Genomic DNA, 21,558 nt, shown 5'->3' with positions numbered 1-21,558 from the left:
CCTTTTACTTACAGATACCCAAGTACAGTACAGATATTTTACTAGCACTCAAAGGCCATCTCTACTATAGATCCCCCTTTTCTTTTACTTACAGGGACAGATTTTACATCGACACATTTACATATTCTACAATACATATCTCTTACTGTGACTCAGAGGCCACCTATATTTCCCCAACACAATACATATCTTTCACTGTAACTCAAAGGCCACATTACAGTACATACATTTTCCCATGACTCAAAGACCACGTACAACACACACAGCTCCTTGCTCAAAGGCCATATTCTTCACAGCTCTTGGCTGCCTTATCCACAGCTCCTGGCTCAAGGGCCATCCACAGCTCTTGGCTGCCTTATCCACAGCTCCTGGCTCAAGGGCCATCCACAGCTCTTGGCTGCCTTATCCACAGCTCCTGGCTCAAGGGCCATCCACAGCTCTTGGCTGCCTTATCCACAGCTCCTGGCTCAAGGGCCATCCACAGCTCTTGGCTGCCTTATCCACAGTTCCTGGTTCAAAGGCCATCCACAGCTCTTGGCTGCCTTATCTCTGCCAACTATCATGTCGGGGTCACCACTTGTTCTCATTCATATTTCTGTTATCATATTTCTAGAGTCCCACACCTTCTGGGTGGTTTTCTCACAAGCATCTCCTCACAGCAGTGCTGCTCCTGCTGCTTCATCAGGGCTCCTCCAAGGCTCTCCCTGACCGGCCAACCCACCCCCTTTTATCCCAGTTATCTTCATTAGCCACAGCTGCTGCCCAATTAAGGGCATCACAGCTGCAGCCCATCAAGAACAACTGGGACCTACCGGGGCAAGGCCGATATACAGATATTCAAGTACTATAAATTCCAATAAATGCTCTGCACTTGCTGCCCTGAGGGTGATAAAAGTCAAATCCTTTGGGATGTTGCCACCTGAAAAGATAACACGTTTTTTATCTTGTCCCAAAGAGCACAATCAGGGCTCAGGGGAAGGTGGGAACTTGATTTTTAGATTTTTTTTTAAAGTTGTGATAAATTCTGGCACTCAAAGACAAGCTCAGGACTCAGTGATTTAAGCTAAGCCGGCCTGAGATTGTTACAGCTCCTCGGGGAAATGCACAGAAAATTAAGTTGAGCTGAATCAATTTGGGAGTTTTCAGTGAAGTCTGTGTGACCTGAAGTGTAAAAAAGGCTGGGGCTGCCCCTCCAACAAGGTTTATTCAGTGTTTTTTGTAACCAAATAAGTCTACACATGTATTTGCATATTTTTGGTATTATACATGCAGCTGCTATGAAATTCAACACAATTAACTGGCAGAACAGGAATATTCCAAATTAAATGAAAATTAAATGAATTGCACTGGAATATGGCCCCAGTGGCAACATTTTTTTCCCAATATCAAGGAGTAAAATCCAGACTTATTGAAGTGAAGGGGTGAACGACTATCTTGGTAATGCATTGAACTTTAACTTTATTGATTAATCAATTACTTTAAATAATAGTGTTAACGAATGCTATGAATATTTTGTAATTTAATGTTATGATAGGCTAATAGAGAAATTTTTAACTACTTTTTTTGTTTTAGAATACTTACAATTGTTTATTGAAGACAGAAATTAAAACAGAAACTAGAAACTAAAACAGAAACTAGTGTTCTTAAAACTTCTACATCTGTTCTCAGGATAACAGGCTTTCTCAAGGATGGTGTTCTGCTTGCTATGGGAAGACAAGCTGAGAACTTTATTGTTTATAGAATGATGCCTGAGAGAGTTTAATTGTTTATACAAGTCAGAAGGCTGAGAACTGTTAGAAACGGCCTTACTTTTCTCTTATACTTTTCTCTCAATTTTATGTCTCATGGCTTTTTCTTTAAGTCATTCTCCGACATTTCCCCCGTTTTTTCTTTTTAAGAAAGGAGGTTAGTTTGTAGGTTTTTTTTATTATTTTATTGATTATTTTTTGAATGTAATAAGGTAAGATAATGGTGAAGTTTTTTTTTATAGAAATTCTTGTGGAGGAGGTATTATTAGATGTTAAGAGAAGTGTAGACTTTACTTTGTTAGGGTTTAGTTGTATTAAAGGTTTGAGGATAAACAGGACACTCAGTGTTAGAAATGTGATTTTGTGGAGAAGGATTAGAACTAGTGTTTAGAGGTGGAAAAATGATGATTTGTTTAAATAACAAGATTTATTTTGTGTTTGGGTTGGTATTTTATTTTAGGTTTTATTTTTACAAATTAAAAATATTTTTGTGGGTAATTTTTTAGGTGTTATAATAGTAGAGTTTTTATATTGGTTATAAAGTTGTTTGGACACTATTTTTAGGTTTAGAGATGAATTTAGAGTAGTTTATGTTTGTTTATGTTGACTCATTTTTTGGAAATTAGAGTAATTAAAGTTGAACTGTAATTATTTAATGTTTGATTGGGATTTTTTTTTATAGGGCTTACAACAGAATGTTGTGTTAAAGGTACTAGTTTTTTACACTTTATTGAGGTTATATATGAAGTACTTTGATTTTTAATTTTTTTTAAAATACACTGTATTTCTTATTGATAATAAGTTAAGATTTTTGTTCATGAGATTTATAAAGGTTTGAAGTTGAAGTAGTGTTTAGTTTTGTTTCATTTTGTAGTGCTTGTTTTCAATTATGTTTTTAGATGTGTTTATAATTACAGGTGTGGCACTATAAATGAAAAAGTAACAACTGATTACAACTTTTACAAAACAGTGTAATTTAAGTAGTACAATTTAGGTTGTGATATTTAAAACAGTTTTTTTTTGTTAGTTTTCGTATATGTAAAGATGATAATGATTTAATAATGTTAATTAGTTTTTTGGTTGTTTAGCAACGGCGTGTTAAGGTTTTATTAGGTATTGCACAACAGGTGGTAATTGGATTAAGAAAAGAAAGTTGTTAATTGTTTTCATTTATGCGAATTTGGAGAGAAGGTGAAAAAGTTTGAAAATGATTTTTTTTTGTTTTTGAAGTTATTACATCTACTTTTTTTTATGAGTTTTTTAGAAATGTTTAAAGTTAGTTTTTAGTTTGTAATTTTTTAGTCATTTGGCTTAAATGGCATTAACTGGGTGATTTTTAGTTTTTTGTTAATTTGGAGTGGTGAAAAGATAGTATGCATTTAAGGCACTTAAAATATTTAACTTAATAGATTTATTTGCAAATTATGTAAAATTACTTAAATCTAATTTAAATTTAATAGAATTTAACTTAACTTACTTAATAATACTTAACAAAATTTAATTTTTTTTAAATTTCACACAACTTAAACTTATATATAATTTAAACTTAGTAGACTTCGAACTTAACTGAAAACAAGTTCAATAAACTTAATTTTAATATTTAATGGTATTTAATTGATAACTTAACTTAAACTACTTAATAACAGATAAAATTTACTATAGAAATAATATATAACATTTATTATTACTCACTCACAGGCTTGACTCTAAAACACTCAACTAAAACAACTTTTTTTACGTTTTTGCTGTAGTATTTATACTAAAAACACACTTACAACATTTCACTCATATAATTAATTTAATACATTTTAACATTTTTAAACTTTTTAAAACACAGCTTTAAAGTTTAATGTTTTACTGACTCAGTTATTTGGGCTTCTAATGTTTAAAGTTTTTGGTAATATAGATGTTTTTAAGACAGCATAACTAATGCTGAGTTAAATCGGCTTTTACGTTGATTTTTGCTTTACAGTCTGTGCTGGGGAGAATAAAAGATTTTTACTAATTTAGGTGAAAAACATTTTGACAGTAACAGTTTTTGGTGTTGTTTGTTTAGTTTTACTGGTTTTTTAATTGTAATAGGAATCTTTTCTTTTGTTGACAAGAGTCATAGTTATTACGGCTGTTAGATTTTAAATTGTAGTTTTTGTTGGCTACGGGGCAGAGGGAGAAACGCTCCCGCTCGAAAAAGCACTTTGAAGTTGGAATTTGCTAAGGAGTGTGTAACTAGCTTTGAAAATGGATGGTGCTGGATATTCATTAGAGTTTAGAAAAGATGTTGGTTGATTTAAACAGCAGGATGAAAACTATTAATGCACAGCATGATTGCTTTTTTATTACTTGTTTTCTGATGTTTAGTCACTGTTCTTAAGCAGCAACTGGCTGCTCGTGGACATCTGGCTTTTAGTTTACACATGAGGGTGATGTGGTTTTGGTCTCTCCCCCCGCGGCGCTCTTTGTTCACTTCTGGCGCGGCGCGGCTTGGTTTTTGCGGCGGTGGCTCTGCTCTCGGGGCGGCGTGGCTCGGCTCCTGCGGCGGCGGTTTCTTTGGTGCTTGGCATTTTCGGCGCAAGCGGCTCGTGCTTTTGCAGCATTTTGTGCGGCTTTCTTTATTTGATGTTGCAAACGCAGTTGATGCTTGAAGAGGTGTAAAAGCGGCTAACACTTGACTCTGAGAGGACTTTGCTTGTTTTTGCAAGTTTACTGCTATCTGTTTAAGTGCATTTACTACAAAAGCTTGCTGGTTAGTGGGAATGAGTGCTATTTTTTTTAATGCTTCTTTGATAGTTTAATTTGCACTTAAGGTGTTAAGTATGTTTCTAGTAGCAGAGTTACAGTTTTGAATACAACACTGTTTAAGGAGAGCTTCGCGCATAAATTCTGCTACTTTGGCTCTTTCAATTGCAGCTGTAGTTCTATTAACAAAAGTGCTAAAGGTTTCATTTTTGTTTTGTTTAATTTTTATATACACTGGTACTCTTCTTGGTTCTTTTACTTTATTTATCGCGAGTCTGACTAACTGCATTGCCTCCCGGCACTTTTTTTGGCTTATTAAGGCTTGTGTTTCAGTACGAAGAAAAGGCTTTAGCTCTATAAGTTCATTAATAGTGATACTATGCAAGGGATCTCTTGGCTGTCTTTGAACTGTTACAAACTCATTAGTTAAAGCTTGCTAGTGGGCGTTAAACAGCAATTGTTGATGGTAGGTAAAAATTAATTTAACTATCTCACGACAATTATTAACAAGAAGGATACTGGTGTCAAAAATATAATCGAGCATTTGCTTAGCTGGTTCACTCTTAAAGTTAAACTGACTAACAGTAGTTTGCAACTGAGATAACAGCTTTTAGTTAAGAGCGCTAATTGTGGTTTGAAAACTTCTTTTAGGTTGGGGGTTAAAGACAACTGGACAAGTTAATTTTCGAGCTGAACTTATTAGTTCTTGATCTTTCTTGTCAATTGTATCTTTGGCTAGGGCAGCTCACGCGTCTTGTCTTTTTCTCGTAATTGCTGCTGCTAAGCTGATTTCTGACTCAGGGACTGGTTGATTGTTTGTTGGGAACGGAGTACACGTATCTGGCCCCAGCTGCTGAGATGCAGCAGGTACGGGAGAGTCAGAGGTGCTCTGTGTAGCCTGCGGCAAAGTAGACAACAGGGCACTTCGTGGAGCTTGGCTCGTTAAGGGGGGCTGCGCGGCGGGCAGCGAGGCGGACTGTGCTTGGCTTATAGTATGACTCATAGTTTGGTTTTTTGAGGGAGGCGGTGAAGCAGGTAATAAAACTGTCTGCGTCGCGGGGCCAAGAGGAGTTTTTGTGTTCTTATTAAATTTTTTATTTTGATCGCATTTTTTGTTACGATTGTAAGCGGTAGTAGCTTGGTGAGCAGCTTTTTTTTTAGCTTGAATTTGCAACAGTTTGGTGTTAACGACTTGCTATAATTTACTCTACTTCTTAGCAGTTTTATCATCATTTAACGTAGCTTGTCACAATAAATCACTAAATTTACGCCACTCAGACAATTTGTGAACTGTGTGAGGATTTATAAAGATCTTTTTTTTTAGGCTATAAATTAAAAGATTTGGTAACTCTTTCTGTAAATTTATTCTTTTAATTTGCTGTTTTTGCAAAAGGGTAATAAAAAGTTCATATGCGGCTTGCTTTTCCATACTTATGTGCGCACGTTGCAGCTCTTCAAATCAAGGTTGCGGCTGTATGTCTTGGACGAGCTTATCTGTATAGTTGCTCGCAGCGCGGCGCGGGCTGGCGGGTTACTCTCTGCTTTGTCTCTGCGCTTCTTCGCCGTTCCGGCTGTAGTTTCGATTTTACGGAACTCGAACTTGTCTTTACTTCGCGTGGCGTTTGCTTCTCTGTGGTGTTTGCTATCACGTCGGGGTCACCATATATTGAAGTGAAGGGGTGAACGACTATCTTGGTAATGCATTGAACTTTAACTTTATTGATCAATCAATCACTTTAAATAACAGTGCTAACGAACGCTATGAATATTCTGTAATTTAATGTCATGATAGGCTAACAGAGAAATTTCTAACTACTCCCTTTGTTTTAGAATACTTACAATTGTTTATTGAAGACAGAAACTAAAACAGAAACTAGAAACTAAAACAGAAACTAGTGTTCTTAAAACTTCTACATCTGTTCTCAGGATAACAGGCCTTCCCAAGGATGGTGTTCTGCTTGCCATGGGAAGACAAGCTGAGAACTTTATTGTTTATAGAATGATGCCTGAGAGAGTTTAATTGTTTATACAAGTCAGAAGGCTGAGAACTGTTAGAAACGGCCTTACTTTTCCCTTATACTTTTCTCTCAATTTTATGTCTCATGGCCTTTTCTTTAAGTCATTCTCCGACACAGACTCTGAGGCATTATTATTTCATAGCACTCAGGCAGATTCATTATCCAAAGGTGTTCATTCCACATTCAAATTCCATGAAATGGAATCTGGGAATTTAAAGCAGAAGCTCTGAGGGTTCTCCCAGTGAATAAAGCACAGCAGGAATACAAAACCATGGATATAAAGGGTGGAAATGGACTCTAAAACAGATTTTAGCCTGTAAAAAAGGGGATCACACCACCAGCATGTGTCCAGCATTCCCTCATCCCAGTCCAGGAGCATAAAGTTAAATCCAGTATTATTTCAAATAGGAAAGGGAGGAAAACCACAGCCTCTTTATAAACACACACCAAAAAAAAAAAAAAAAAACCAAACCAAAAAAACCAAACCAAACAAAAAACAAAGGGAGAAAATTCCATCCAAAATATTCCAGCTGGGAATGAACTGGTCATTTTGGTGGACCTGGCAGTGTCCTGTTCTTAAACACAAAAAAAAAAAAAAAACTAAGGGAGAAAATTCTATCCAAAATATTCCAGCTGGAAATTAATTGGTCATTTTGGAGGACCTGGTTATAGTTGGACTTGGTGATCTTAAAGGTGTTTTCCATGCTAAATGGTGATGTGACCTTGGGGTAGAAGGCAGCCCTGGCCTTGTGACTGCAAATATAATTGTAAAATAAAATAATATTTTAAAATATAATTGTAAATTATTAGTGTACAATATTAGTGTAAATTATTAGTGTAAATCATTACTGTAAATTTAGGTATCTTCTGCTGTGTTCTGGTGTCCAAATCGTGGTGTCAGGTCACCCCCACAGCCCCAACTCCAGGTCAGGACAACACAAGGAATGACGATGAGGAAAAAGGAGGGCAGGTCTCACTCCCAGTGCTGAATTGCTGTTTCTCACCCCATTTTCCCCTTAAAGGTGTTTTCCATCCTAAATGATGCTGTGACCTTTGGGTAGAAGGCAGCCATGGCCTTGTGACTGCAAACATTATTGTAAAATATCATTGTAAAATATTATTGTAAAATATTATTATAAATTATTAGTGTAAGTTATTAATGCAAATTATTAGTGTAAATTTAGGCATGTTCTGCTGTGTTTTGGTGTCCAAATCGTGGTGTCAGGTCACCCCCACAGCCCCAACTCCAGGTCAGGAAAATGGAAGGAGTAAGGGTGAGGAAAAAGGAGGGCAGGTCTCACTCCCGGTGCTGAATTGCTGTTTCTCACCCCATTTTCCTCCCTTCAGGAATATTTTTGATTCCCACACGCCCTCAGCGAGCTGGCCCGGCACGAAGAGGGGCTGAGGGAGGACGGGGCCGCTCCGAGTCCTTCTCACGCGAGCGATTCCCCCTTTGTCAGGAGCGGGGCCTGCTCCCGGCAGAACAATTAACCAGAATAATTATTTCCTCGTCGGGTAAACACTCCAGGACAATATGCAACTGTTTTTTAGAGGCAGCCCGTGGCCATCAATGCCCCAGGGCAGGGGAGGGGGGAAGGACGAGGCGTTGTGGCCGTGAGAAGGAGCAGGGCCCCGTCTTGAGGCCCGAGGCCGCGGCCTTGGCGCCGCTCCAGTGCTCGCTCGCTGCAATTGGAATTCATTATTCATTATTCATCATCAAGTGGGAGGCAAATCTTTTGATTTATTGGCAAGCAGCAGCACAAACAGCAGATGCCTTCCAGCAGAACTGTGCACGACAGAAACGCCCTCCTGGGCCTCTGGAGGCAGATCAGAGCCCCACAGAGAAAAATTTCCTAACTCGCTGCAGATAAAAATCTTTCACTTCCCCCTGTGCAATATTTCTTTGTGCCCAGAGAGGCAAATCCTTCCTTGCTGATCTCTGGAGGGGTTTTTTTGGTTGTTTTTTTTGTCTGCTTGGACAATTCAGGCAGAAAACAAACCAGACCTACCAGAAATGGTGGCTGTGATAAATGACAACACCGATAGTCACAGCTATAATTCTGTCGAGGGGTTTTGATAACCCCTTGCAGGCAATTTGTAATGCAAGCCTGTCTGGATCTCCTTTCTGTCACCTCACCACTCCCCTTGGCTGCACGGCTGCTCCTTGCTGTTCTTAATTTCCCTGCTCTGTGGCTGGGAAGCTTTTCCCACACTGTCCCAGCTAAATCCAAAACATCCCAGGGAAATTATTTGGGATCTCTGTCCCATCTCCTTCACTCCCTCAGGGGGGTTTTCTGAGCTCCTGGGCGCAGTTTTTAGTGTACAAATTTCTGCCTTTCTGAGCAACCAGCAAAGAAATCCAGCAGAAATCCAGCAGTCACAGAATGGGCACTAAATGTCTGTATCTCCTCTCTGTCACCTCACCACTCCCTTGGCTGCACGTTTGGTCCTTGCTGTTCTTAATTTCCCTGCTCTGTGGCTGGGAAGCTTTTCCCACACTGTCCCAGCTAAATCCAAGGGGAAAATTATTTGGGATCTCTGTCTCATCCCAGGGAAATTATTTGGGATTTCTGTCCCATCTCCTTCACTCCCTCAGGGGGGTTTTCTGAGCTCCTGGGCGCAGTTTTTAGGGTACAAATTTCTGCCTTTCTGAGCAACCAGCAAAGAAATCCAGCAGAAACAAAAATGAGATTTCAGTGATGATGCAGATTGCAAATGAAGCCCGTTTTTTGGGCAGTGTTGTTGCTCTCCCCAGTGAGCACTGCCCAGCTGCTGTCTGGAAATTATTGATCTGTTTTTCGAAGCTAAAGAGCCAATTAAGGTCTCACAGCCTGCAGAATGTGTTTTGTGTTCCCACTTAGAGGGCTCCATTTCCACTGCTCTGCCTAATTGAGAATTGACTGCAGCTCCTTCTGCTTCCTGTATTTTCCCTTTTTTTTTTTTTGGCTAAACAGGGATGAGTTCCCTGCTAGGAATTCTCAGCAGTGTTGTTTTGGTGCTGCTGTGGGAGGGAGAAGGCAGCTGATGACTCAAAAAGGGCAGCCAAGAAACAGATGGAAACTCTTTGTCATCACAGATGACAAGTGACTTTTTCCATGAGCAGTTTTAAACTTAAAGAGATTTAGATTAAATATTAGGGGAAAAAATCCCTCCCTGTGAGGGTGGGGAGGGGCTGGGCTGGAATTCCCAGAGAAGCTGTGGCTGCTCCTGGATCTCTGGAAGTGTCCAAGGCCAGGTTGGACATTGGGGCTTGGAGAAACCTGGGATAGTGGAAGGAGTCAGGGTTGGAACTGGATGAATTTTAATGTCGCTTTCCATTCTGGAATTCCATGAACTCTGCCATTTAAATGTCAATGTTTCACCTCGATGTGATGAGCCGCAGATTGCTCCTCTCCCTTCAGACCAGAAAACAACTGCAGAGCGAGGTTGGGCTCCGAGGAGATTTTAACCAGGCCCAAGAATCAGGAAAAACTTCTTTTTGGTGGATTACCTCTTAAATTCTGCAAAATCCAACCTGGAATTAGGGAGATTAACTTGGAGTCGAGGCAGCAGCCAGTGACTCCTCTCACACCTTGCTTTGATGGTGGCGTCAGGTATTCCTTTGATGTGATCCTGTTATCCTGTTTATTCACGAGGAATTCTCCACAGCTTCCTCAGCACTCAAATGGGAAAAAAAAAAAAGGTTTTATCGGCTCAGGGATCCCAGGGCAAGAAGAGCTCCCTGCAGTCCTTTTCTCTCCACCATCACTTTGAATTTCTGCGAGTTCTGCCACGTCCTGAAGGAAACCCCACACCCCTGTTCCTTTCCAGACCGCAGCAATTCCCTTTGGCAAAGGCCTGGAAATCGCTTCTGTTGTTGCAGGGTCTCGTTTTACAGCGCTCTCCTTCCTCCTGAACATCCATTTTACATGAGCTGAGGTTGTTTTGCCCCTGAGCTCCTGGCATCCGGCTCGTCTGAAAGGAGAATCGCCGGCGGGGTGGGGGATTTTTATCTCGGGATCCGGTTCTGCCTTCCAAGCTGAGCCCTGGCCAGGCAGGGTCTGAGGTGGATTCCTCACAGAAATGGCTTCCAAACCAAGATTTGGAGCCCCAAAAGGACATCAGGACCATGGGGATATTTTCCTGCCATCCCCACCAAAACCTGGGGGACTCTCATGGTGTGACACTCAGGGATCCAGCTGAAAAGCTGGAAAACTGAATAATGATATTTCCCATGCTCTAACAGCCGCAGAATCAATTTCCTTGATTCCCAGTTCCCAAAATCGGTGAAGTCCTCCCACAGAGCCTCAGTGGGAGGATTTTGGGGATGGCACAGCCAAGTGTCCCTGCAGAAGCAGCAGCAGAAGGTGGGAGGCTGGGTCAGCAGCTGAAATGATGCAGCGCCTGTGCTGCTGAATAATCAGCATGGAGGAGCCGGAGCTGCAGCAATTACCTGCAGCTTAAGGGATATTAAAGGCAGATCCTCAATAAACAGGCAAATCTCACAGAATTCCTCCCTCTCCTCGAAATAATCCTCTGTAATTGAGGATAAATGGCAGATTTGCAGGAAGACTTGGCATTAAAATGTTCCCCACAAACGGAGACGGGGCTGGGATCTCGCTGGGGAGAGGCAAACAGGGAGTGTAGTTATTATTTATTCTTTCATTATTTCAGGTGAATTGTAGTTATTATTTATTGTTTCATTATTTCAAGTGAATTGTAGTTATTATTTATTGTTTCGTTGTTTCAGGTGAATTGTTCTCACCTGCTCAGTGCTGGGACAGGCAACTTTTAAACTCTTCAAACGAGGCTTGTCCCACTTTTTAACGGCACAGGAGAATCCTGAACCCCACAGAAATGGCACAGGAGAATCCTGAACCTCACAGAAATGGCACAGGAGAATCCTGAACCTCACAGAAATGGCACAGGAGAATCTTGAACCTCACAGAAATGGCACAGGAGGATCCTGAACCTCACAGAAATGGCACAGGAGAATCTTGAACCTCACAGAAATGGCACAGGAGGATCCTGAACCTCACAGAAATGGCACAGGAGAATCCTGAACCCCACAGAAATGGCACAGCAGAATCCTGAACCTCACAGAAATGGCACAGGAGGATCCTGAACCTCACAGAAATGGCACAGGAGGATCCTGAACCTCACAGAAATGGCACAGGAGGATCCTGAACCCCACAGAAATGGCACAGGAGAATCCTGAACCTCACAGAAACGGCACAGGAGAATCCTGAACCTCACAGAAATGGCACAGGAGGATCCTGAACCCCACAGAAATGGCACAGGAGAATCCTGAACCTCACAGAAACGGCACAAGAGGATCCTGAACCTCACAGAAATGGCACAGGAGAATCCTGAACCTCACAGAAATGGCACAAGAGGATCCTGAACCTCACAGAAACGGCACAGGAGAATCCCGAACCTCCCAGAACCCTCTGGGAGCTGCTACACAAAACCACTGAGCGCAGCTGGAAAACAACACCAGGTTTGTTTGCAGCAAGAAGCATTGGGTGAAAATATTCACTTAAAAACCTCAAAGGAAACCCAAAAAGTGGTGCTGGAGTTGGGAAACATCCCACAGAAAGAGGGTGAGGTGGAAACTCTGAAGTTCTTTGAAGTAGTGCAGCGTGCAAGGAGCAGGGGACGCGGATTAAAACGTGATTCATAAAAGGTTTTTGCTCGGGGAGCTCCCGGTGGGTTTGGGAAGGAGCTCCCAGAGCGCTTGGCCAAACAATCCCTGGCTGGGGTAATTCCTCAGCTGATTGTTCCTGATTGCAGGGATAATCTTGCCTCTGTTTGGGATTTATTTAAACAAAACCTGGGTGGTTTTTTGTTGTGTGGGTTCCCAAGGTTTTTGTTGGCACGGCCCAGAGGAATGTCCTGCTCGGCCTGTGGGTTCCCACAGAAAACAGGGAATGCTCCAGAGGATCCATTGCCTCTCTGCCAGGCTGGGATTGATGGCAGCCTCGCCCTTGTCACAGCAGCTGGGCTGGGGTGACCCCTGGGAAGTGTCAGAGGTGGCATTGCCAGGGATTTGCACAAGGAAAGGGTGAGCTCTTCCCACAGGTCACTGCCAAAACTTCCCAGGGTTTGTTAATGCACAGAAAACTGACCCTGGATCCAAGGTTTGGGAAAAATGTCATTCCCAAACGCTCCCTGGGTTTGTTAATGCACAGAAACCTGACCCTGGATCCAAGGTTTGGGAAAAAGTCACTGCCACAGCGTCCCTGAACTTGTTAATGCACAGAAAACTGACCCTTGATCCAAAATTGGGGAAAAGGTCACTGCCAAACCTCCCTGGGTTTGTTAATGCACAGAAAACTGACCCCGGATCCAAGATTGGAAAAAAGGTCACTCCCAAACCCTCCCTGGGCTGTTAATGCACAGAAACTGACCCTGGATCCAAGATTTGATAAAAAGGTCGCTCCCAAACCTCCCTGGGCTGTTAATGCACAGAAAACTGACCCTGGATCCAAGATTTGGAAAAAAGGTCACTCCCAAACCTCCCTGGGCCGGTTAATGCACAGAAAACTGACCCTGGATCCAAGATTGGGAAAATCTCTGATGCCAGAAGTGACAAAGGAAATCCTGGAGCAGTTCTAAGAGTGCAAAGCTCTGCTTTGGGAGGGAAATGCCATTTTTTAGGTTTTTTTCCCATGTGGGTAAACCTGGGAGCCCAGGAAGTGATGGATCCAGGCAGGGCAGACACAAATACCATTCATCACCTCCATGCCCTGACATCCTCTTACACCTGCCCTGCAATTCAATCATCCCAGCCTCCTGTGAGCCAGGAGATCCTCCCAGAGATAGAATCACATTTCATCACAATTCATTCATTCATTCTTCCTCTGCCCCTGTGAAACCCACACATTCCTCTCAGCCTGGCAGCTCGATTTTAAAAACTCTCCAACAAACCCTTGGCTTGATTCCTCGTGTTCCAGCTCTGCAACATCCCCCAGGAGTTCCACCCTGAACTGAGACATAATTACACCAAAAGTTGTGCAGAGAGGACACAAAGCTGTGGCAGCTTTGGCCCAAAACCTGTTGTTGTATTGTTGTTATCTTGTTGTTATTACATTCTTAAAGAGTCCATCCCTTCTCTCGATGTTCCTTGTTGGCTGCACGTTCTCCATCACGTCGGGGTCACCACTGTTGTTGTATTGTTGTTACCTTGTTGTTATAACTATATATACATTCAGGCCCCCACAAAAACCCATCCAAAAAAAGCCAAAAAAAGCAGGAAAATGGGTTTGCAACCAGAACAGGCAGAGAGACAGGGAAAATCTTGTTGCAAAAGAAAAAGTGAAACTCTTACGCGTGCCTGGCCTGCTCGATGGGGTGCTGGTTGTCCAGGTAGTTGTAGCGGATGGTGTCCGTGGGGTTCCTGTCGGAGGAGCGCCACGGAGGGAGCTCCTTCCTGCCCCTGCTCACAGAAGGTTTCCTCTCTGGGACGTTGCTCTTCACTGGCTGCACGTCGATAACGATGAACTCGTCCTTGGAAGGAGTCTGATTGGAGAGGTGGAAGGAAGAAAATGAGTTTTATGATGAAAATCAGATTGGGATAAATTTAGAGTTGTAATAATTGGGGGTTAACTCAGAATTTTGGTCTCTGTGGGCTCCATTGTGGTCAGTGACAGAAAGAGGCACCAAAGCCCTATAATCCATATTGAGATGAGGTGAGGTGAGGTGAGGTGAGGTGAGATGAGATGAGATGAGATGAGATGAGATGAGATGAGATGAGATGAGATGAGCTGCTGTTGAGCTGTATCATCTTCTCTCTATCAACTATAGAGAGCCTGATTTAAGGCCAGACTTTGATTTAAATTAAAGGGCTCAGCTTTGAATTCAGGGCAGGAGATCCCCAAAAAGATCATGAGGCAGAGGGGCTGGGAACCAGATCCCCCAATTTTCCAAGTTGGGATAAATACCCGTGGAGGGGTTGTGATGGCTGGAGAGGCTACCTAGAACAGAGACCAGACAGAGTTAGAGAAATAAATCAGGAGTTAGAGAAATAAAACAAATATTTATTAAAAAGGCCTTGCAAAGATACACCTTGGGCAGTGCAAGGGCCTGGCCAAGGCTGCATCCAAGATGGATGATGGGTCACTCTTGGGTTAACTTTTCTAACCCACTGAGAAGCATTTTAAAAACTTTTATTCTATTTTGAGTCTCATGTGAGGGGTGAGACAATACAGGTTTTATAATTCACGCCATGACAATCAGAAGCCAATTATTTTTTAATCAAAATACATTATAAGTGTTTCTTAAGCTATCAACTTTTAGCACTTAAGGTATTTAGGTATTAGCACTTTAAGGTATTTTCAGTATTTACCATACTGTAAATACCTCAAAACTAATAATCTAAAATTACCCTTTGAGATTCTTAGTACAATTCGTCTTTCATAGATTTATTTCTCTAAAGTATCCGGTCTTATTTGTTATGTTATCTTTTGAAACTTGTTTCTAGCTCCATTTCTCTCTCAACAATGTCTGTTCTGTTCCATGGAATTTCTAAGTCACCATTTCTCATCTCAAATTTTGCACACAGATGTGGGAGCCTTCTGTCAGGCTTGGAGAATTCTCTACAAATCCATTTCTCACAGGTTTTCACACCTTTATAAGTTTTGGGGCGTTTGCATATTGGGGGTTAATTATTCAATTATAATTATGTAATGAAGTCACATTCTCCCAGTTTGCTCCCATCAATTTACACTTTTTGGGGCCAGAATGGATGTGGAGTTTGAATAGAAGTGTGTAATATCACAGGGTGGAAAACTTGAAGTTTGGGGTTTTAGAATATAGAAATATATATAAACAAGATGGAGGCTTTAGGGTGGTGGCTTCTTCTTCTTAATTATTCAATTACATCTTCAGGTAATGAAGTCACATCCTCCCAGTTTGCTCCCATCAATTCACACTTTTTGGGGTCTGAAGCTACAATGGTGACTTTGGTTTTTGGGTTGGCAAAGGATTGTTTTGTCTAACTCAGCTGTGAGGAGAACTTGCTAACACTCTGTATTGAGTTCAACACTGTTGGAGCCCTGGATGCTGAGAATTTTAAACTTTCTGTGCTGAAAGTCCAACAGAGAACAACAAGACCACAACAAGCAAATTTTAAACTTTCTGTGCTGAAAAACCAACAAGAGAACACTTTATTTGACCTGAGGCCTGGAGAAAGCTTCCAAAATTATAGAACTAGAATTATGAGGGTAGAGTTTGATTAGAAGTGTGTAATATCACAGGGTGGAAAACTTGGAGTTTGGGGGTTTAGAATACAGAAATATATATAAACAAGATGGAGGGTTTAGGGTGGTGGCTTCTTCTTCTTAATTATTCAATTACATCTTCAGGTAATGAAGTCACATCCTCCCAGTTTGCTCCCATCAATTCACACTTTTTGGGGCCTGAAGCTACAATGGTGTCCTTGGTTCTTGTGTTGGAAAATGATTGTTTTGTCTAATTCAGCTGTGAGGAGAACTTGCTAACACTCTGTGTTGAGTTGAGTTTAAACATTGTTGGAGCCCTGGATGCTGAGAATTTTAAACTTTCTGTGCTGAAAGACCAACAGAGAACAACGAGAGCAGAACAAGAAAATTTTAAACTTTCTGTGCTGAAAAACCAACAAGAGAACACTTTATTTGACCTGAGGCCTGGAGAAAGCTTCCAAAACTGAATTATTGAACTGGGATTGTGGGTGTAGAGTTTGATTAGAAGTGTGTAATATCACAGGGTGGAAAATTTAAAAGTTTGGGGTTTTAGAATATAGAAATATATATAAACAAGATGGAGGGTTTAGGGTGGTGGCTGGTCCTTCTTCTTAATTATTCAATTACATCTTCAGGTAACAAAGTCACATCCTCCCAGTTTGCTCCCATCAATTTACACTTTTTGGGGCCAGAATGGATGTGGAGTTTGAATACAAGTGTGTAATATCACAGGGTGGAAAACTCAAGAGTTTGGGGTTTTAGAATATAGAAATATATATAAACAAGATGGAGGGTTTAGGGTGGTGGTTGGTCTTTCTTCTCCAGGGGTTTGGGTGGTGTTTTGTAATTGGACAGCAAAGTCCACATTGTGGAATTTGAGTGATTATCGGGTCAAAAGTGAAAATAATTTAGAGGTCATTCCTTAATTGGATAGTTTAGCCTCAAAAGACCTTGTAGAGAAGGACAGTCAGCCATTTTGTAGGTTGTTAAACACTGCAGAGCTCACTGCTCGTGAGACTGCAACACAGACAATAAAAAATAAACATTTGAGTCTGAACACGAAATAAAATCTGGAGCGCTTCAATCCCAAGACAGAGGCAGAGGAAAGAAGTCACAGAATGGGCACTAAAGCACCAGTAGGACACTAGAGCAGGAATATCACAGGGTGGAAAACTCAAGAGTTTGGGGTTTTAGAATATAGAAATATATATAAACAAGATGGAGGGTTTAGGGTGGTGGCTGGTCCTTCTTCTTCTTAATTGTTCAATTACATCTTCAGGTAACGAAGTCACATCCTCCCAGTTTGCTCCCATCAATTTACACTTTTTGGGGCCAGAATGGATGTGGAGTTTGAATACAAGTGTGTAATATCACAGGGTGGAAAACTCAAGAGTTTGGGGTTTTAGAATATAGAAATATATATAAACAAGATGGAGGTTTTAGGGTGGTGGTTGGTCTTTCTTCTTCATAGATTTGGGTGGTATTTTGTAATTGGACAGCAAAGTCCACATTGTGGAGTTTGAGTGATTATCGTGTTAAAAGTGAAAATAATTAGGTGTTATTTCTTAATTGGACAGTTTAGCCTTAAAGGACTGTAGAGAAAGACAGTCAGCCATTTTGTAGTTTGTTAGCAAAACACTGCAGAACTCACTGCTCGTGAGGCTGCAACATAGCAAATAAAAAAATAAACATTTGAGTCTGAACACAAAATAAAATCTGGAGCGCTTCAATCCCAAGACAGAGGCAGAGGAAAGAAATCAAAAATGGGCACTAAATCAGCACAGAAAGTGGGAATTCTGGGAGCTGGGGCTGAGGGCAGCAGTACCTTGGGCCGGGTGAGGTGCAGCTCCCTCACCATCTGGATGTAGTGTTTTTTCCAGACCCCCTGCTCGAAGGGCGTGGGGCAGAAGTTGAGGAGCCACCCGAAACGCAGGCACTTCAGCATCCACAGCTGGTCCAGCTCTGACAGGTACTTCCAGTGCCAGCTCACCTGTGAAGGAATTCCCAGCCACTTTGGGGTTTAAAGCGTCCCAGGATTTTGGATATAATTCCCACATAATCTTAAATAAATTCAATTATTTTGTGCTGCTAATGCTCCATTTAAACCTTTGATTAAAGCATTTACACCTTTCAAGGCCTTCATGATGTGGGGTCCTTCCAACTCAAGATATTCTGTGATTCTAAGGAATTTTCTGACCTGTTGTCATGGAGAGTTTGAGTTGTACCCACATGAAATGCTGAAGTTCCTAAAGCAAGGCTTAGCCAAGTTGAGATTATTTTATATTCTTAAATATCACAGAATATTACATTAACACAGTAATAATGTCACTGAAAACTGACTTTTTAATTTAAAACCACTTTGGGCAGCATCTCACAGCATTTCAGATTTTTGGAGTCTTAATCATTTTGCTCCAAAGCCCATCTGGAATTTTCTGCTTCTCCACATCCAACACTTGACCTTCAGGCATTTTAAAAGATCTGTTTTCCTTACAGGATCAAGTGTTGTTCTTTGCAAAAGCACAAGCCAAAATCTCTCAAAGAATTAAGGGCTCTGCACACAGAGCAAGGTGTTTTAGAGGAATGTGATTTTCAGGAAGTACCAGGTTCCCTTTCTGGGAATAATCAGCCTTGAAAATGCCACTTTTAAAATGCTTTAGAAGAATTTGAAATTACTCATCAATTCCATGAATCTTGGCCAATCTGTCTTAATTTAGGATCTGAGGAACGATCATCAGTAAACATTCATCTAAGCCTTCACCAAAAATCAGTTTTTTCCTGGTTTTTTTTTGTTTTTTAACTGCTTTGTCCTGGCTTTTTGAAGCCCAGGCGGGTGCTGGCTTTTTCTACCTGTGCACATCGACAGAGGCTCCGTGGATCCAGGAAGGAGAAGATGTACAGGGACAGGACTCGAGGGAGCCTCGTGGTAAAATCCACAGCCTCGGTGGGGACTCGGGCCTGGAGCTGCTTGGCACAGAATTTCTGCTGGGACAGGGAGCAGCGTTCCAGCAGGTCCACCAGGATCCTTCTCCTCTGGCCATCTGTCCACTTGTCAAACTGAAGGGGAAAAAAAATAATAAATTAGGAGTTTCAGGTGCGGAGAAACCAGAAATTCAGCTTCTCAAAATAAAATGCGGTGAGGGAAAGCACAGGAGCAGCAGCTTCTGGTGACTCACTCTGAGGGAACAGAGCGCTGGGAACAAATGGAGAAGCTACATGAAAGAAACTCTGAAGCCACAGAATGATTTCTAATCCTCAAAGAATACAGGATGGCCTGGGCCAGGATTAATTCAGGCTCCTGGGACTGACTTCCCTCACAGAAAGAGACTCAGATGGGTTTTACTCATCTGAGCAGGCCCCAGTGATGAATTCATTGCTGATTCCTTCTCCCCTGATGCTTCCTAATCCTGAAAGGATCCAGGAGAGCCTAGACCAGGACTCAGTTATGCTCCTGGGACTGGCTTCCTTCATGGAAACGAGGAGACTCCGATGGGTTTTTACCAATCTGAGCAGGCCCCAATGACGAATTAACCTCTGATTCCTTCTCTGATACTTTCTAATCCTCAAAGGATCCATGACGGCCTAGGCCAGGATTAACTCATGCTACTGGGACCAGCTCTGAGACTTGGCTTCCCTCACGAAAAAGAGGAGACTCTGATGAGTTTTTACCCATCTGAGCAGGCCCCAATGATGAATTCATTGCTGATTCCTTCTCCCCTGACACTTTATAATCCTCAAAGGATCCAGGACAGCCTAGGCCAGGATTAACTCAGGCTACTGGGACTGGCTTCCCTCACAGAAAGGAGGAGACTCAGATGGGTTTTTACAGGAGCAGGCCTCAATAATGAATCCATCGCTGATTCCTTCTCCCCTGATACTTTCTAATCCTCAAAGGATCCATGACAGCCTAGGCCAGGACTCACTCACGCTCCTGGGACTGGCTTCCCTCATGGAAAGGAGGAGACTCAGAGGGGTTTTTACAGGAGCAGGCCCCAATAATGAATTTGTTGCTGATTCCTTCTCCTCTTCCTAATCATGAAAGGATCCAGGATGGCCTAGACCAGGACTCACTCGTGCTCCTGGGACCCACTCCGAGCCTTGGTTTCCCTCATGGAAAGGAGGTGACTCAGATGGGTTTTTATAGGAGCCAGTCCCAATGATTAATTCATTGCTGATTCCTTCTCCCCTGACACTTTTCTAATCCTCAAAGGATCCAGGATAGCCTAAGACAGGACTCACTTGTGTTCCTGGGAGAACATGAGTTCCTCAGAGAGTCAGCTTCCCTCATGGAAAGAGGGAGACTCAGATGGGTTTTTACAGGAGCAGGCCCCAATAATTAATCCATTGCTGATTCCTTCTCTGACACTTTCTAATCCTCAAAGGATCCAGGACAGCCTGGCCAGGACTCACTCACGCTCCTGGGACTGGCTTCCCTCACAGAAAGGAGGAGACTCAGATGGGTTTTTACAGGAGCAGGCCTCAATAATGAATCCATTGCTAATTCCTTCTCCCCTGATACTTTCTAATCCTCAAAGGATCCATGATGGCCTAGGCCAGGATTAACTCATGCTACTGGGACCAGCTCTGAGACTTGGCTTCCCTCATGGAAAAGAGGAAACTCAGATGGATTTTTACTCATTTGAGCAGGTCCCACTAATGAACTAATCTCTGGTTCCTTCCCCCCTGACACTTCCTAATCCTGAGAGGATCCAGAACAGCTTAGGCCAGGACTCACTCACGCTCCTGGGACTTGGCTTCACTCATAGAAATGAGGAAACTCAGATGGGTTTTTACTCATCTGAGCAGGCCCCAGTGATCAATTCATAGCTGATTTTTTCTCCCTTGATGCTTCCTAATCCTCAAAGGATCCAGGACAGCCTAGGCCAGGATTAACTCATGCTACTGGGACCCACTCTGAGCCTTGGTTTCCCTCATGGAAAGAGGGAGACTCAGATGGGTTTTTACAGGAGCAGGCCTCTAATTAATCCATTGATGATTCCTTCTCTGACACTTTCTAATCCTCAAAGGATCCAGGATGACCTAGGCTCCTGTGCTCCAGGACTAACACATGGGACTGACCTCCCTCATGGAAATGAGGTAAAAAACCCGATCTGAGCAGGCCCCAATGATTAATTCATTGCTGATTCCTTCTCCCCTGACACTTCCTAATCCTGAAAGGATCCAGGACAGCCTAGGCTAGGACTCACTCATGCTCCTGGGGCCAGCTTCCCTCATGGAAAAGAGGAAACTCAGATGGTTTTTTACCCATTTGAACAGGCCCCAGTGATGAATCCATTGCTCATTCTTTCTCCCCTGACACCTCCACAGCCCCCACTGCTGCAATCTCAGAGTGCCTCTCAATTTGTGAAGTATTTTTTCCTCACAATCCCCCCACATGGGCTATGAGGAGCGGCACAGAGGAAACCAAACGAGTAAAAATCCACAATGGCAGCAGAGTCACCAAGATTTTTCCACAGCTGATGGCAGGTACCTAAAGGGGAGGATTGACTCCTCAGGGATTGAATCCGTGTGGGAGGAATTGAGGGAAGCTTTGCAGAGCTGGACAAACAGGGCGGGAGTGACACAAGGACCTGTCAGCAGCCATCTCCTGGGAGGAGACAACCTCAGCCCCCACAGATTGCCCAAATTGTCCCCACAAATGACTCAAATTGTCCCCACAAATGACTCAAATTGTCCCCACAAATGCCTCCAGTGGCTCCAGTCTGGCTCCAAAGCCGCAGCCCCGGTGGCAGCAGGGAGGAACGGCCCTGGGATGGGTGGTGGCCATGGGCAGGAGCAGCAGGAATTCCCAGTGGGAAGGGCGGGATGGTTGGAGAGGGTTTTCCTGAGGGGAAATGT

General features: G+C 42.5%; 1 protein-coding gene across 1 annotated transcript in view; it reads right to left on the bottom strand.

Annotated features, from left to right (window-relative positions):
• The window catches only part of FBXO16 (F-box protein 16), a 41,849-nt gene that overhangs the window by 6,478 nt on the left and 13,813 nt on the right, over positions 1 to 21,558 (bottom strand). Inside the window, exons 3-5 of the mRNA XM_054295278.1 lie at positions 18,550 to 18,756; positions 17,528 to 17,692; positions 13,812 to 14,002 (exon numbers count right to left, since the gene is read on the bottom strand). Of these exons, the coding sequence (XP_054151253.1) occupies positions 13,812 to 14,002; positions 17,528 to 17,692; positions 18,550 to 18,756 (563 nt within the window). The remainder of the gene's footprint in view (positions 1 to 13,811; positions 14,003 to 17,527; positions 17,693 to 18,549; positions 18,757 to 21,558) is intronic.

The sequence above is a fragment of the Melozone crissalis genome, unplaced genomic scaffold, assembly GCF_028551555.1.
Source record: "Melozone crissalis strain CALT ecotype California unplaced genomic scaffold, PUWL_Pcris_2 ptg000573l_1, whole genome shotgun sequence".
NCBI classification, from domain to species: Eukaryota; Metazoa; Chordata; class Aves; order Passeriformes; family Passerellidae; genus Melozone; species Melozone crissalis.
Note: the sequence above shows the minus strand (reverse complement) of the source record. Positions and strands in the feature narration are given on the sequence as shown.